The sequence below is a fragment of the Cryptomeria japonica genome, chromosome 3, assembly GCF_030272615.1.
Source record: "Cryptomeria japonica chromosome 3, Sugi_1.0, whole genome shotgun sequence".
Classification (NCBI taxonomy): Eukaryota; Viridiplantae; Streptophyta; class Pinopsida; order Cupressales; family Cupressaceae; genus Cryptomeria; species Cryptomeria japonica.
In genome coordinates this window covers 536,827,369-536,842,294 of record NC_081407.1, presented here as the reverse complement: position 1 = coordinate 536,842,294, position 14,926 = coordinate 536,827,369, and the positions used below count along the sequence as shown (strand labels likewise).

Genomic DNA, 14,926 nt, shown 5'->3' with positions numbered 1-14,926 from the left:
CTAAGAGGCTAGTTTGTATGTGGGGGAACCTATGTTATTAACAATGGGTCTTAAAGGAATGCCTTCTTTGTGAATTTTTGGAACCCCATAGATACGGGGGGGGTTACTTCCTTAGAGGGTAAAACTCATTTTTTAGTATCATCATCAAAAGAAGAGTAGGACAAAAAACAACTAATTGATACTCTCTGTTTATGTTGATTACTCTCAATTTTGCATCATTAGCCCTAGTTCTTGCATTTAATCATTCTATCTTATCCAATTACAAGAATTCAACTAAAACAAGGCGAATAAAATCTAATAGTTTGTCCAACCCTTTCCAATATTTTTGAGGTTGGGCCTATTGAATACTATTTCCCTTAATATGATGTTGTTGTGAATGGATTTGGTTCCTAGTTTGCATGTATAGAGTAGTCAAACCCATTTCCTCACCATTGAATTATTTTACTTGAGAATAAATAATGATTCTAATATAAATCAAACTTAATACAAGAGTGTGCCATTTGTCCAAATACTTATATTTGCGACATTCCATCATGATAAAATGAAAATAGAATAGGTATATACAAATTTTCTCATTACAATAAAAAACAGTTTTTTCTATTATTTTTTAGGTGGCGGTTTTGGTTTTGGTTTTGGGCAAGGAGGTGAGCCAACTCTTAAGTCACCGAGAAAGCTTCTAGCGGATGACTCCCCCGTCTCTATCGATGGAACAAGAGTTGAGCCATTGAAAACGATAAAATTAAAATTGAAGTTAAAGATTGAATTCCGCAATTGCTATTTGCTATTTTACGGGTGTCACCCAGGGTCCACATCATTGCATATACCTATTTCTGTCCGCGGTCTGTTTGAGGGCATGGGTATTCGTGTAGCAGCAGGAGGAAAGGCAAAATAAAGATACAGGCGTTATTGGAGAAACACAGAGAGAGAGAGAGAGAGAGAGAGAGGAGAATTGCGATGGCGTCTTCGGGAGGAGGGGAGTCATGGATGAAGGAAATGAAAGAGGCGTCGGCACTTGCTGATGATATCAGTGCGAGAATCGCAGAGCGGGCATCGCTGCCGGCGGCGGGGCCGGAGACGCAGCGCCATCTCTCTGCTATCCGCCGCAAGATCACCATTCTGGCCACCAGGCTTGACACCCTGGAATCCCTCCTCCACAAGCTTCCTTCCAAACAACCCTTGTAACTCTTCATTGCCTTTTTTAATGCCCTTTTTTCATTACAATGTGATTGCAGCATGTCCCGGACAAAGATCAGACAAGTCTCCTTTGCTTCAAATCCAATGTTGGTTCTACATCAGAAATCTATAGGAAAATTAATTCAAACAATTGAATTTTTTTTTAATAATATAATGATCTTACAATAGTACGTAACCAAAGTTACCAGTAGTCGACTCACTAGTTCTTCTGATCCATATAAATGTAGTGTTGATATTACAAAGCGTTTAAAGATTATTGATTTTAGTCTTATAATGGATAATTGAGGAAAAAAGAAACGCCTTAATATAGTTAAAATTCTCCCTCAATGTATTCAGAGGTGAGAATTCTGGGATTTACCATTTACATTGCTCAGGTGTAATCCCCTGCTTGTTGGGATTATTTGGCTTCCAGCAATCAGCGTCTATCCCCAGCACAAGAATTTCTCTAAAGCAGAGTTTGGACCTTGGGCATCCTAATAAGTGTGGGCTAGGGCTACTTCCGGGGGCCTCACCATCTGGAATACCAATCATCATTTGAGTGTCAAGATAATGTTCATATTGATAATTTGCTATTTATTTATTATCTCTTTCCCATCAGTCACTCGCAAAAGCTGAGAATTTCTGTGAAGCGGAATTTTGAACTCGGGTATCCTTATAAATATGGGCTAGAGTTGTGCCCCCGGGCCTCACCATCTGGTTTACAAATCGTCACTTAAGTATCACGATATACAAATCGTCACTTGAGTATCAAGATAGTCTTCATTTTTGATATTTTGTTTCCTTTACCAGTAGTTGCTCTAAGCCGCACTCTTCTTATTATAGTGAATCTCTTTTTCTTTTACACCAAGTAAGTTTGAGCATTGAAAAATTTAGTCAATTTTTATTATTTGTTGCTTGTTGATGGGTCAGCTTATAGATTATCTTCCTTATTTAGTTCTTGATTTCCCTCCTTTGATTCCTCTACCTAAACGAGCCTTTTCTTTTGGTAGGAAAATAATTTTTTATTATATTTGGCAAAATGATTTTATATACCACTAGTCGTTACTTGTTACCTCCTCAAGGAGGATGTTAGTCTGTCAGAATGGCCACCAACAAATGATATCTGAATCTTATGCAAGGAGGCATACTGCATTAATAAACAGTCTTATAGCAAGACTGGGTAGGAAAAAATATCAAATTTATCAGGTGATTCTCTAGGCTCTCTCATTTAAGCTTCCAACAAACCATATTGCCTATCACAAAGTCAATAAGGTTTTGTTTTTTGGTTCTACAACTTACCGTTTGGAGGTTTGCTTGCTTCTAGTATGTTTTTGTTGGTCTGATTTAGTGTTAGATCTGTTGATTGCTGGATATTTTTATAGACTTAGCTTACACAAGATTTGTTACTAACTTATTGCTAAATCAGATAACACTCTTTATCCCAATGTGAAATGGCATTGCTACCTTATACAGATTATGAGTATCCCTAGTATGTTCATGATTGTCCTAGAAAGATTCAAGCAAACAAATTTCTCGTCCCACTAAACATCTCGCCTAGAATTTTTTCCCTTGGCTTGCCAGACATCAATGATTGAATTAATATACTCTGATCGTTTTCTTTAATTATTATTATCAAAGTTTACTGCACTTCCTTGGTTCCCAGGAGGATTTATTTTCATGCCTGGTCCAGCTAGTTGCTTTCATCAGTATTGTCCCTTCTCTCTTGCACTTATAACTCATGCAATTGACCAAGAATGACTTTTAGTTTTAACAAACTACCTGCTACATGGTCAGACAACTCCGTGAGCAAGGTAGGTATAACATTTATTCATATTAAGGAAGGAGTAAGCCATGATGGTTGTTGTAATAGGATTTTGGTTTTCAAAGGTGTGCTGCCAACAAATTAATAGTCCGATTAGCTTGCTCCTTTCATTCATCTCTATCTTGCATTGGATTGTTTTTGATAATCAATCCTGGCAGGCATGCATGTGCTGCATGTGAAAGTAAGTAGCACATTACTCAACTCTCCAAGTCAGTATTCTGACCTTTAATTGATTTTTCAGTATGGTCATGGTATTTTGTTCGTTTCAAAGATTTAATATGTTGGACATGTAATCTTTGCATTTATCTTTTATGTTAGGCAGAACAATTAGTTATTCTATGCATTGGTTTATTTTTTTATTTTACACTTTTGCTATTTTTTCTATTTATATCCACACACTTTCCCGTATTTCCTCATCAAAATTTTGTCATCTCTTTTCTTCAGTTGACTTTTCTCTTGTACCTGATAATTGCAGTATGTTCATACATAACAAAGTTTTAGGTATATGATCCTAACTGGTAAACATTTTGCGGTCCCATCTTCCCGTGACAAATAATGTGGGAATAATATTCAAATATTGTGTTTAATAACACTGACTTTTAGGCACAAATTTATGGCCATCCCTTGCAATGGTTGACATCAGTGTTGATACTGCTTGCAGTTCACCTAAGTAAAATCCCAAGAATCAAGTAGAATGATCCTTAGATATAGGATGGTTGTCTCCAAAAGGGTTTAGCAAGTTGTGAAAAAAATTCTGGTGTCAGGCACGAGTAAAACAAGTTATAATAAGATGTATAGATTTTACTAATTCACTTTGGAAATTCTGATCAGGTTTAACTTCAAGTTTGAGTAAACTGTTTAATGGTAAAAAGAGTTATAAATCTGTTTTCTAGAGCAAGTGCCAGAATAGAATTTGGCTCAGTACTTACCGTTTTTGAGCTTTTCGCCTTTTGGAAAGTTCCTTTGATACTTCCAGAATTTATATTTATGGTTAACATTCTATGAATATATGTATGCAAGTTACATTTGACTGATGCTTTGTAATTTTATGCAGAACTGAAAAAGAATTACATCGACGACAAGACATGCTTGTCAATCTTCGGTCAAGAGCGAATCAGATGGCTTCTACTTTGAAAATGTCAACCTTTGCTAAAAGGTATTGTGGTCTATATTTTTTTTTTCACTTGGTCAATTGAGGCTTGTATAAGGGTCCTCACATGTCAAATTTATAAGTGATTATACAAAAACATCACATCACAGAAACATATAGATTTCCTTATGTCATTGCCATCTGTCCAGATTATGATACTCTTTTCATAGATTTGAATTTGCTCAAAAAATGGAGCTCTGTAGTCTAAACAAAGCATATTATAAGAAGAGAGCAACAGTTAAAATTAATTGCATCCTGTACTACGTTAAGAAGCTTGATATAAACCAGACCTTGATATTTCAAAATAGAGATTTAGAATTAGTATAGAAAATAAGAGACAACATCTAAAATGCTTTTGACAATAAAAACTCATTGACCATGACCAAGCATTGTGTTTCCTTCTGTTAATCTGCATAAAGCCAATGGGAGAGAAATTCAGAGAAGAACAAGATGTCTCAGTTTGATCTGAGGGAGAGCAAAAAGTCAAAGCAGTAACAGGATCCTGTCTTATTTTGTGAGGCAAGAGGATTCTCACACCCACTTGATGACTATGCAGTTTTGAAAGGGAGTTCTTCCACAATAAATGCTCATTGCTGGAAAAGTTTCCAAGCTGGCAACTCCAACAATTATGTTGAGAAGAATGACATGAAGGCATTGGAGGAAACTTCCCATATCTTTAGTATATTCTTTAACCTCTAATTGTGCAAATGATTCTTTAACCTCTTTTTAATAGGGCATTTGAGTGTTTTGCCAAGTTGCTCTGTGAGTGGTCAGAATTGCCATGTTTCCTCTTAAAGTTGTGTGGAACAATCTCATCTGTGGCTTACCTATTCCACAATCCATAAAAAAAATACCTTGTTTTTAACAATTGCTGCCAATTTGAATTGAAAATCCTGTATCGTGGCCTTTGTGTGTGAGCGCATTCTGCTGGTAACAACCTCCAATCCCAGCACTTGTTTAGCATCTGGTTTTGTTATCCCTGATGTTATTATGAAGCCCGTTCGAGACAGCTCCAACATATGGGCTGTCACAGGTGCAAGTATTATGTCAAATCTTTAGCAACAGGTTCAACTTAAATCCTTTGTACAAAACTAGGAAGAAGGCAAAAGAAGAAAGGGAGGGCTGAGAGGACAGAGAAGCAGAGAAAGAAATGAACAAAAAACTGAGAGGACAGTGCTAATAGTCTAGTTGCAAGCCTTAATGATAATATGGGTGAGTGTTATTGTAATAGCATCTTAGGGGTCAGAGCATTACCCAAAAATATTTCTTTCTTTTTGCAGGTACATTGGAGTGTCATAATCATTCTGTTTCTATTTTAGAGGCTAGTTTTCACCAGGGTTCATTCTAGCTGTTGTCATAGATCAGCACAACAGAGTTGCAATAGTGTTTCCATCGTGCAATAGTGTTCGATAAATTTGCCGATTTTTTCCTGAGTCCTGAGTTTTCAAAAATTTTGGGCCAAAAGAGTTATTGCCGAGTAAGAGTTTTTCATCTTTGCCGATAACTATGCTTATGTGGAGTTGTTGGTGCATTATTTTATTTTACATTTAGTTTATTTAGTTTATTGCATATTATGCACGGAGGATAGAATAAGCTTGCCTAGGTAGATTCTTTTAGTTTCCTAGTTTGGTGGAAATGATGTTTACAAATGTGACATCTTCCATTATCCCACATTGGTTGTACCTTAACATATCTACATGGTGTATCCTCTATATATCCACTTGTAGCTCATTGTTGAGCATCTTGTACACATCGATCATATATTGATCTTGCATATTGCAATCTATTGATTGTCTGATGAATATGATCTATTGTGCTTGCCTTTAGTCTCTCGATCTTTGGGTGGCTTCCATAGCAAAATCTTACATATTTAATTTTATTTTTCTAGTATTGGTGTCAAAAGACTGATCTTGATTCACTAGAGCTATTATTATATGAAATTGTATCCTCATGAGTGGATTCATGTCTACTTTTTACTGGTTTTCTTCTTATTCCTATTTCTTGTATGTTTATCTTTTGGTTTGGGAAGAACTGTCCTTTTCACTACTAGACATTTCATCATCATGTGGTTCTTTCTAATTCAAAATTTGTTTTCTAAGTTGTTCTTTGAAGCTATTTGAGCAACTGGCTAATAAGACCCGATTGGTACATTCAAGAAAATCATAAAGGGTTGTGTTATCCTTTTCTAAAGACATGACAAAATTGTTATAGTTGATGCACACTGATCTGTTTTTACAAAATGATCTAATCAGGATTCTATCAGGTCTAAAGGCATGACAAAATTGTTTTAGTTGATGCAGACCAATCTGTTTCCACCAAATGATCTAATGAGGATTATCAGGGATAAGATGGATAGAAACACGCATTGTTTATAACCAATATTCTCTAAACAATTAATCACCTTTTATAACTGTAGTGTGGATATCATGTAGAAAAATAATTATTCCTTTGCTAATATTTTTAGCTTCGTTTCTTACCATTCCATTTTCATTTTTCCATTATTACCTTAATGCGCGTCCATTCTTTAAGTTTAATTGTTAAAACTCAAAAGGGTGATGGAGACATGCACTATATGGACAACCACATTGATTTTATGCAACACATAAAGAATGAATTGAACTTACAAAAAGTGATTTGACTTTACTTAACATGTAAAATTGAGAGGTGAACAACTTGTGGAAAAATGAAATTACCTAAGGGTGGGAGGACATCTTTGCATTGACTAACTTACAAGAAAACATAATGTTAAAGTAGTGTTGTGACCTTTTCACACATCGCTCCATTGCAAACGGGGACCCCCTCTTTCTTGCTTCTCGCGTTGGTTAATTTAGCGTTTTGGCAGCATAATGGGTAATTTTGGCTTCCCGTGCCCGAGTCTCGGATTTTTGATCATGCCCAATTGTCGTTTAGGGTTTTTTGAAGTTATAGGATCAAGTGTGTTAAAATAATATTAATATCTTCTATAATGGTCATCTTCTATTTTTAGTTGTCGACTCATTTAGCTTTTTAGTTAATTAGCTTTTAAGTTTTATTTAGCATTTAGCTTTTTCTTTTTAGTTAATTAGCTTTTAAGCTTAATTTGGCTTTCACGCTTAATTTAGCTTTCACGCTTAATTTAGCGTTTAGCTCTTTCATCTTTTACTTCAACGTTATGTTCTAATTATAGAACATCGTCTTGTAACCTCTCTATATATGTGGGTATATCGTTCAATGTAATCATCCGATTATTGAATCATTCATTCAATTTATTTTTCATGGTATCAGAGCGGGTAGATGGGATTCTTTAAAGTTTGGCGAATTTTTTAATAAAAATTCATGGCCTTCTTTCGGGAATATTTTCCAGATTTTTTTTTATTGTTTTTTAAAAAAAAAAACGATTTTGCTTTTTTGAAGGCTTTTCGAGGGTTTCAAGGGTTTCTGGTTCGTGGGCGAATTTTTTATGCTGGGCAGCAGTTCATGTTTTTTTTAGGGTTCTGGAGATTTTCGGGCCTGCAACCTGGAGGTTTTTTTTTTGCAGATTGAAATTTTTTCCTAGGGTTTATGCAATTTTCGACTAGGGTTTTAACCCTTGAGTTCAAGTCGAAATTTTATTTTGGTTGCAGATTCTTGGTGGGTTTTTCGAGACCTCAACTGGGTCATCGCCATATTTTTGTGGGTGCATCGTTTTCCGTGCTTCGATTTTTGAGCCGTCAGATCTGCATTTTGATTTCAGATTCTTGGTGGGTTTTTCGAGAGCTTTTTTCGATTGGTCTCAGATTTTTTTGGGTGCCTCATTTTCCGTGCCTCAAATTTTGTGCCAGTGAATTTGCCTTGGAATTTAAAAACAGTCAACGATTTCTGCTAATTCTGTGGACGTCGGGAATTTTGGTGTTTTCTGGGCGTCGTTTATGTTGTACATCCGACCTAGGGTTTCTGCCCCTATTTTTTTTGCGTTTTTTTGGAAAAAAAATCATCAATATTTTTTCTTTTTTTTTTAACAAAAAAATCAGAGGTATTTTTTTATTTTTTGCAAATTATTATTTTTTTCTGATTATTTTCAGGAAAAATTTCATGTTTTAAGTTTGCAGAAAATTTTAATTTCTGGGTTTCTTCCAAACCTCAAAATTCGTGCCAGAATTCTCCTCCAGGGTTTTAGATTTTTTGTGCAGCTGCTTCTATTCTGATTTTTGAATCAGATTCTTCTGTCTCATGCTTTCACTAGGTTGACCTCATTCAACCTCCATTTTTGTGATGGCATCTTTGACCAACATCATGTTGGAACACAGTCAAAAGTTCAATAGCTGCCATAACACCTGGAAACAGTGCATGTTCACGATATTTGAATATCGTTACCTTTATCAGACCTCGTCTGACAGGTCCCAGGGTTTTCACGATTTTTTCTTGAAAAATTGTTTGTTGGTTTTTTGATTTTTTCCACAAAAAAAATCATGGGAGGGTTTTCACGATTTTTTCCTCAAAAATTGTTCGCAGGGTTTATAATTTTCTCTTAAAAATTATCTCATCTGTAATCCGCAATATCCGCAATATTCGCGTAAGATTTTATTTATTTGGGTTTTACCGTTTTTTTCCACAAAAACGATGATTTGTAACTTCAGATTTATTGGTTTTCACCTTTTTTTTCCTCAAAAATTGTTCGCAGGGTTTCGAACTTTTTTCCTTAAAAATTATTATCTGTCATCCGCAAAGCTTACATGGGATTTCTAGGTTTTCATGATTTTTTCTTCAAAAATTGTTTGCTGGTTTTTACGATTTTTTCCTCAAAAATCATCTGTAATACGCGAAGTTTGCGTGGGATTTGTGATTTGCGAAGTTCTTTGGTTTTGATCGATTTTTCTCCTAAAAAATCGAGCTTTGTTGCAGTCAGTTTGGGTCGCACCTATCAGGGCGAACATCTGCAACCGTGGTATCTTGCAGTCAGTTTTGGAGTTGGTACTCTTCTGCAAAAGGGTTTGCTGATTTTTTCTTCAAAATCATTGTTTCAGGCTTAAGTAATTCGCGTGTGCCCGATCTCTAATTCGCGTGTGAAGGCTACATTCGCTTGGATGGCTTTTGGTACTCTTGGTCATTTACATTCTGCAGATCCTGGGAGAGTCTCCGTAGCAGCAGAGTGTTCTTTGCATGTGTGATGATAACACCCATAGTGTTTTCTGTAGGGTATTGAGTACGATGACCGTTAGGGAGGGTGTTAAAATAATATTAATATCTTCCATAATGGTCATATTCTATTTTTAGTGGTCATCTTCTATTTTTAGTTGTCGACTCATTTAGCTTTTTAGTTAATTAGCTTTTAAGCTTTATTTAGCATTTAGCTTTTTCTTTTTAGTTAATTAGCTTTTAAGCTTTATTTAGCTTTTAGGCTTAATTTGGCTTTCACGCTTAATTTAGCTTTCACGCTTAATTTAGCGTTTAGCTCTTTAATCTTTTACTTCAACGTTATGTTCTAATTATAGAACATCGTCTTGTAACCTCTATATATACGTGTGTATATGGTTTAATCTAATCATCCAATTATTGAATCATTCATTCAATTTATTTTTCAAAGTGCGTAAAATTCAAGATTTTAATGATCCTAATTTTTTCTAAGTGTAGACCTTTTGAGCGTTAACATGTTTTGAACGTTCTCATCGGTCATTTTTAAGTGCCTAAGCATTTTAGGACCTTTAGGAGTTGTTTTCTCGCTCCTAGGAAGTTATTCAAGTTGATTTTGCACTTTATCTCGATAGGTTTCCTTGTTTTCGCTCAAGTTTTGGTAAATTTGCTCAAGTCCCGATGCGTTTCATTGAAAATTCTAAGTGTAGATGATTTTGAGTGGTTAAACTATTAAATTCCGGATGAAAATCCATGTTCTAAGGGTCAAGATGTCAAAATTCCTGACGGGAGGTGCTTTTCCCCCCGCATTCCTGATGACCCATGATCTTCCCCCACTGAAAATCCTGACTGGTGGTGGGTTTCCATTGGATTCCGAATAGACCTAATTTTTCTCCCACTCATTGTCCAGACATGGGGCTATTTTTCACTAGGATGCTCAAAATTTGACTGTGTGGGAATTCTTCCTGACAACCCACGATTTTCCACCAGGACTGCGGATGACTTTAATGAGGACTAAAATGATGATTCTTGATGCCTATCGATTTTCTACTTGGGAATTTTAGGACAATTTTTTATTGGATTTTAATGTGGATAGTGATTATGGACCCTAGGCGAATTTCCACTAGGGATGATTTTGAGGATTTTGTGTCCGGATAGCTATCCAGACAGGGATCGATTTTCCCCTGGAGTATTTTTATGCAAGATTGATGAAATTTTTGATTGGGATTTTTATCCCAACATGGGGCGATTTTCCCAAAGAGGATATTTAATTATTTTTAATGATTTTTATTGGGATTTTTATCCCAATTAAAATCGATTTTCCCCTTTGTGGTCATTTTTGATCAAAATTTCAAATCTTTTAATAAATTGGCTCAAAATTTAATTGTTTTTATAAACATCAACGATTATTTAAAAAGTAAAAACAATTAATAAATGATTTGCAATGAAATTTAAATGATTTTCACCTTCTAGAGGCAAATCAATTTTCCCTAGGCAAATATAAGTAACAAAGTTTTATCCCACATTGCTTGTGTGGTGAGAGCTCAAGGCAAAAACAAGTTCAAAAGAGGGTGTACAGCAATATTATAATATTATAATTGCTGATGGTGATTGCTAAGTGGTGAATTGAAGACATTTTGGTGGCTGATTGTGACTTTTCCAGCTAGGCGATTTTTTTGCTAAGTGTCATTTTGACACCATCTTTCAAGTTGGAGTTGGTTGCAGTTTGAGGTTATTTTCTGCCCAATCAAACCTGGGCTATATTTTTTGACAGCCATTGGAGCAAGTTTTAACTCCATTTTCAGATTTGTGTGATTTTTGGAAGGTAGCGCCATAATTGGAAGAGGACGATTTTTATTTAAAAATCATTTGACACCATCTTTGGTGGATTTCCTTCATTCTTGGTGGCTGCCATTGTCATTCATTGCTGTGATAACTTCCAGATCTGAATTTGACGCCATTATTGCAGCTTGTGTGACTTCCATTGTTGGCTGGTAATTGATTTTCAGACTTAATTTTTCATTGCCCAGCCAATCCCAACTTAGGCGATTTTGTTTGGAGGTGTTTTAGAGCATTTTCAGACCTTCTTAATGCTGTTGCAGGTCTGAAACTTCATTGTCAAGGGCTGTCATCAGAAAACATCATTTCCAGCCACCTACCTTTTTGGGCGATTTCACTTGGAGTGCATTTTTGCACCATTTCTTGGCAATTTTTTGAGTTTACTATCATTCCTAGAGGTGCTGGTAAGTCTGAAAACTCCATTTTCAGACTTGTCTAATGACTGAAAATTCACTTCCAGCGCTACATACATGCTCAGATTTATCATTTTTTGCCTTGGGAAATTTTTTTTCATCATAAATTTTGTATAACATGCGATTGCAACACTATTTTAATGACTGATTTATAGAGTTGCAGGTTGTCTTTAGACTTCATGGCAGCCATTGTTGACTTGGGAAGGTGTCCTCAAACAACTTTTGTGTGAAAGCACTACTTTTCACACCTTTCCTAGTTCATTTCCCGATTCGGTATACTCCTTTGCACTCTAGTTTGGATAAAATTTCTAAGTATAAGGAGGTGTCTTCAGACTTTGCTATGTCTGAAAATTGATGATTTTAATGAATTTCATGAGGGTTTCACACCCTAATCTTGTCATATTTTCGTTCTATTTTCAGAAATCATTTTAAATATGGATAAAATTCTTGATTTCCATCCATAAACTTGTCTAAATCATTAAGAAATCAGAACTTATTCAATTTTGAAAATTGTTATCAGGATAAATTTTCCGAAGTGTCTAACTTCCAGCTTCATACAGGTGCCATGTCGAAGTAGGGAATTAGCATGCGGAGGGAACAACAGAAGATAGTTGAGACGGGATTCTATCCAGAATCCAAGATGTCATCCAGATGGAAGGAGATTACAGACATGCACATGCATTTTCTGAACATGGGCCAGATGCGATAGCGGATGTTCGGAATTGGAAGCCAGATTCCTTCCCCAATTTATGTGAACATTATGAAGAGTGGCATTTATTAGTCCGCTGGATTTCCGCAGTCCATACAGTGTAGCGAGCTAATCTTGGAGTGTGCATGATGTTATGATCCTCGCCCCGAATGATCAAGACTCTTAAGGGTGCCATCATTGTTTACCTTGCTGAGGATGCGATGGCTGAGGTGTTTGGAATTCCACATGGAGTAGACATGAAAGATAGAACCAAGGATGAATATGAAGAAAGATATAAGAAGAAGATGGATGCATGCAAGACCGTAGTAAACAAGGAGTGGATGATCGATCCTAGGACTCATCATTCCATGGTTCCCAACACACTCGTGTGCACAGATTCCAAAGATGAATATAGTGATTTAGTATTCCTGCTTAATTGAGTGATGGGGATGCCGCAGGGTGCAATATATGATGGGTGGATGTTCTATTTCATCTAGGATTGTCTGAAAGGAACGTTGATCAATTGGTCAAAAATCATAAGTGACAATTTGGATTTTCAGCTGAGGAATGTGGAGAGATCCAAGTCATTCGCCATGACTTCCTATTTGGTGTACTTGCTTGCACGATTTGTTACCTACAAAGGATTGATATGCAAAGGTGAAGTCGGGAATGGACAAGGACAATTTAAGAGTTATGAGTGCTATCCACAGCTGAACATGTATCAAATTGAAGATTATAAGAGTGACTGATGCATTCACTATGTACATAAGGCGGATGTTGCAAGGCGGAATCCACAGGAGGTTGTCCAAGGAGGCGACAGAGCTGGTAGAGAAATATGGATCATGGTACATGCAATTTCCCACTTTCACATACCTAAGGATTCATGGATTTCAATCTGAACCTTACAGGCTTCCTAGGTATCCTATAGACAAATGATATTACTTGAAGTGGTGAGACAACTTCTGGAGTTTGATTCTATCCAAAAGGACAAACATAGAACGAGCATGCCATTTCCTATTTCCGTAGGGAAGACATTGGAGGTTTGCTAATCTGCCGTAGCAGCTAGCACAATAGTTGAAGAACTTGCCTTCTATCGATTTGCAACATATAAGAAAAGAGAAAGGTTTGATCCGGATAAGAAAGTTGGGAGGATCAGGGGAGATAAGTTCATCCACAAGGTAGACATAGAGGATTATTGGGCAAACCTGATGGACAAGAAGGCAATGAAAAGAAGAATGTGGTTCAGAATGTCAGTGGATTTTATGAGGAAGTGTGGACTTTTCTTCGTTCCCGATCAGATATTATATGACAAGGATCATATGCATCCACTATATGAGAATGAAATGAAGAAGGCGATTTTATTGCCTAATTGGTTAGATCAAGAAGTGACAAATTTGAATGTATTGATTAGAGAGGTCTTGAGTTTCTCCCGAGGATGGGTAGACCATCAGATGAACAAGTTAGTTGACATGGGTGTTGCCTTCACTTATGAAAGGATGAAACGGGAGGAATCCGCTTCCGAAGATGATCAAAGGACTATTATTGATATCAGGATTTATGCGGATGAGGAGAGTCAAGCTCCTAAACAAAGGAAGAACACCATAGGAGAAGTCAAGGCTAGAGGGAAGAAGATTGAGGAGGTTAAGAAAAAGAAACAAAATTCTATCATCTCTTCACCTATCATTCCTTCACCTCCCCTCAGTGTCTCATCAATCAAGGAAGTTGAAGTGCCAGAACAGAACAAAGAGTTTGAACAATGTTCCAACACAGAATGTTCATGATTTTTATGCCACAACTACATTTGCTCCACCTAATGAGGATGATGATCAGCCGGGATCTCCTATTGTCCTTTTGGAGGTTAGTTTGGGGAAGAATCTATATGATTTGACCAGGGATAATCTTGATGATGATGATGTTATCTCGGCATTGAGAGGGCTTGATCGAGAGATATGCCTCGATGATGGTATGGAGATGGCCGCTATTCCTAATTGGCTGATGAAGAGTATGGAGAAAACTAAGAAGATGGTAGAGGCACAACCTATTGATGACATTGATGACTACTTAGCTAGGAGCAATAAGGAGAAAGAACCTAAGAAAGCTGAAATCTTATCACACATAGCTAGATATGAGACAGGAATGTGGATTGCGCAGGTGGCTGTTTCTATTGGAGATGTGGCAACGGACATTGCTACTCCCATTGATTTCCAGATTACTTCAGTTGCCCTTGGCCGTACTACAAAAGACAGGAATTCCAGGAGGTTGGTGATACCCTCAAGGCAATCAATGCGAGATTGGATAGGGAGATAGAGAAGAGAGAGAAGTGCGAAGAAGAGAATATCAGACTTAGAGAGTATATTTCAGGGAAAGGAGTGAGAATTCCACCCTTATTTCCCCTGTTGCAGTTGATCGTGGACTACATACACATTATGAGGCAGCGAGAGATTCACTCTCGGAGGTGGAGAAATGGATTGAGGATACAAAGAGACAAGCGGATGATTTCCTTACTCATTTTGTCTTAGGCTTTTGACAGGACAATAGGGCTCATATTCAGGATATGGTATTTGGAGAGAGTTTGGGAGGAATTCCGACCTATTCAGGAAAATATTATTCCATGCCTCAGAGCTTTGAAGAGGATTTCTATGTCCACATTGATCAGGGAGAATATTGTGCATAATGGAGACATACGATTTCCATGGTTGGTATTGTTCATTGGCCATAAAGAAATCAACTTATGAGAGCGCACAAAAGAGTTG

The 14,926-nt window shown here is 36.6% G+C and overlaps 1 protein-coding gene across 1 annotated transcript in view; it reads left to right on the top strand.

The window, feature by feature from the left end:
• Positions 1-791: 791 nt before the first annotated feature.
• The window catches only part of LOC131075082 (syntaxin-52), a 48,052-nt gene continuing 33,917 nt past the window's right edge, over positions 792-14,926 (top strand). Inside the window, exons 1-2 of the mRNA XM_058011898.2 lie at positions 792-1,178; positions 4,050-4,151. Of these exons, the coding sequence (XP_057867881.1) occupies positions 955-1,178; positions 4,050-4,151 (326 nt within the window). The 5' untranslated portion in view covers positions 792-954. The remainder of the gene's footprint in view (positions 1,179-4,049; positions 4,152-14,926) is intronic.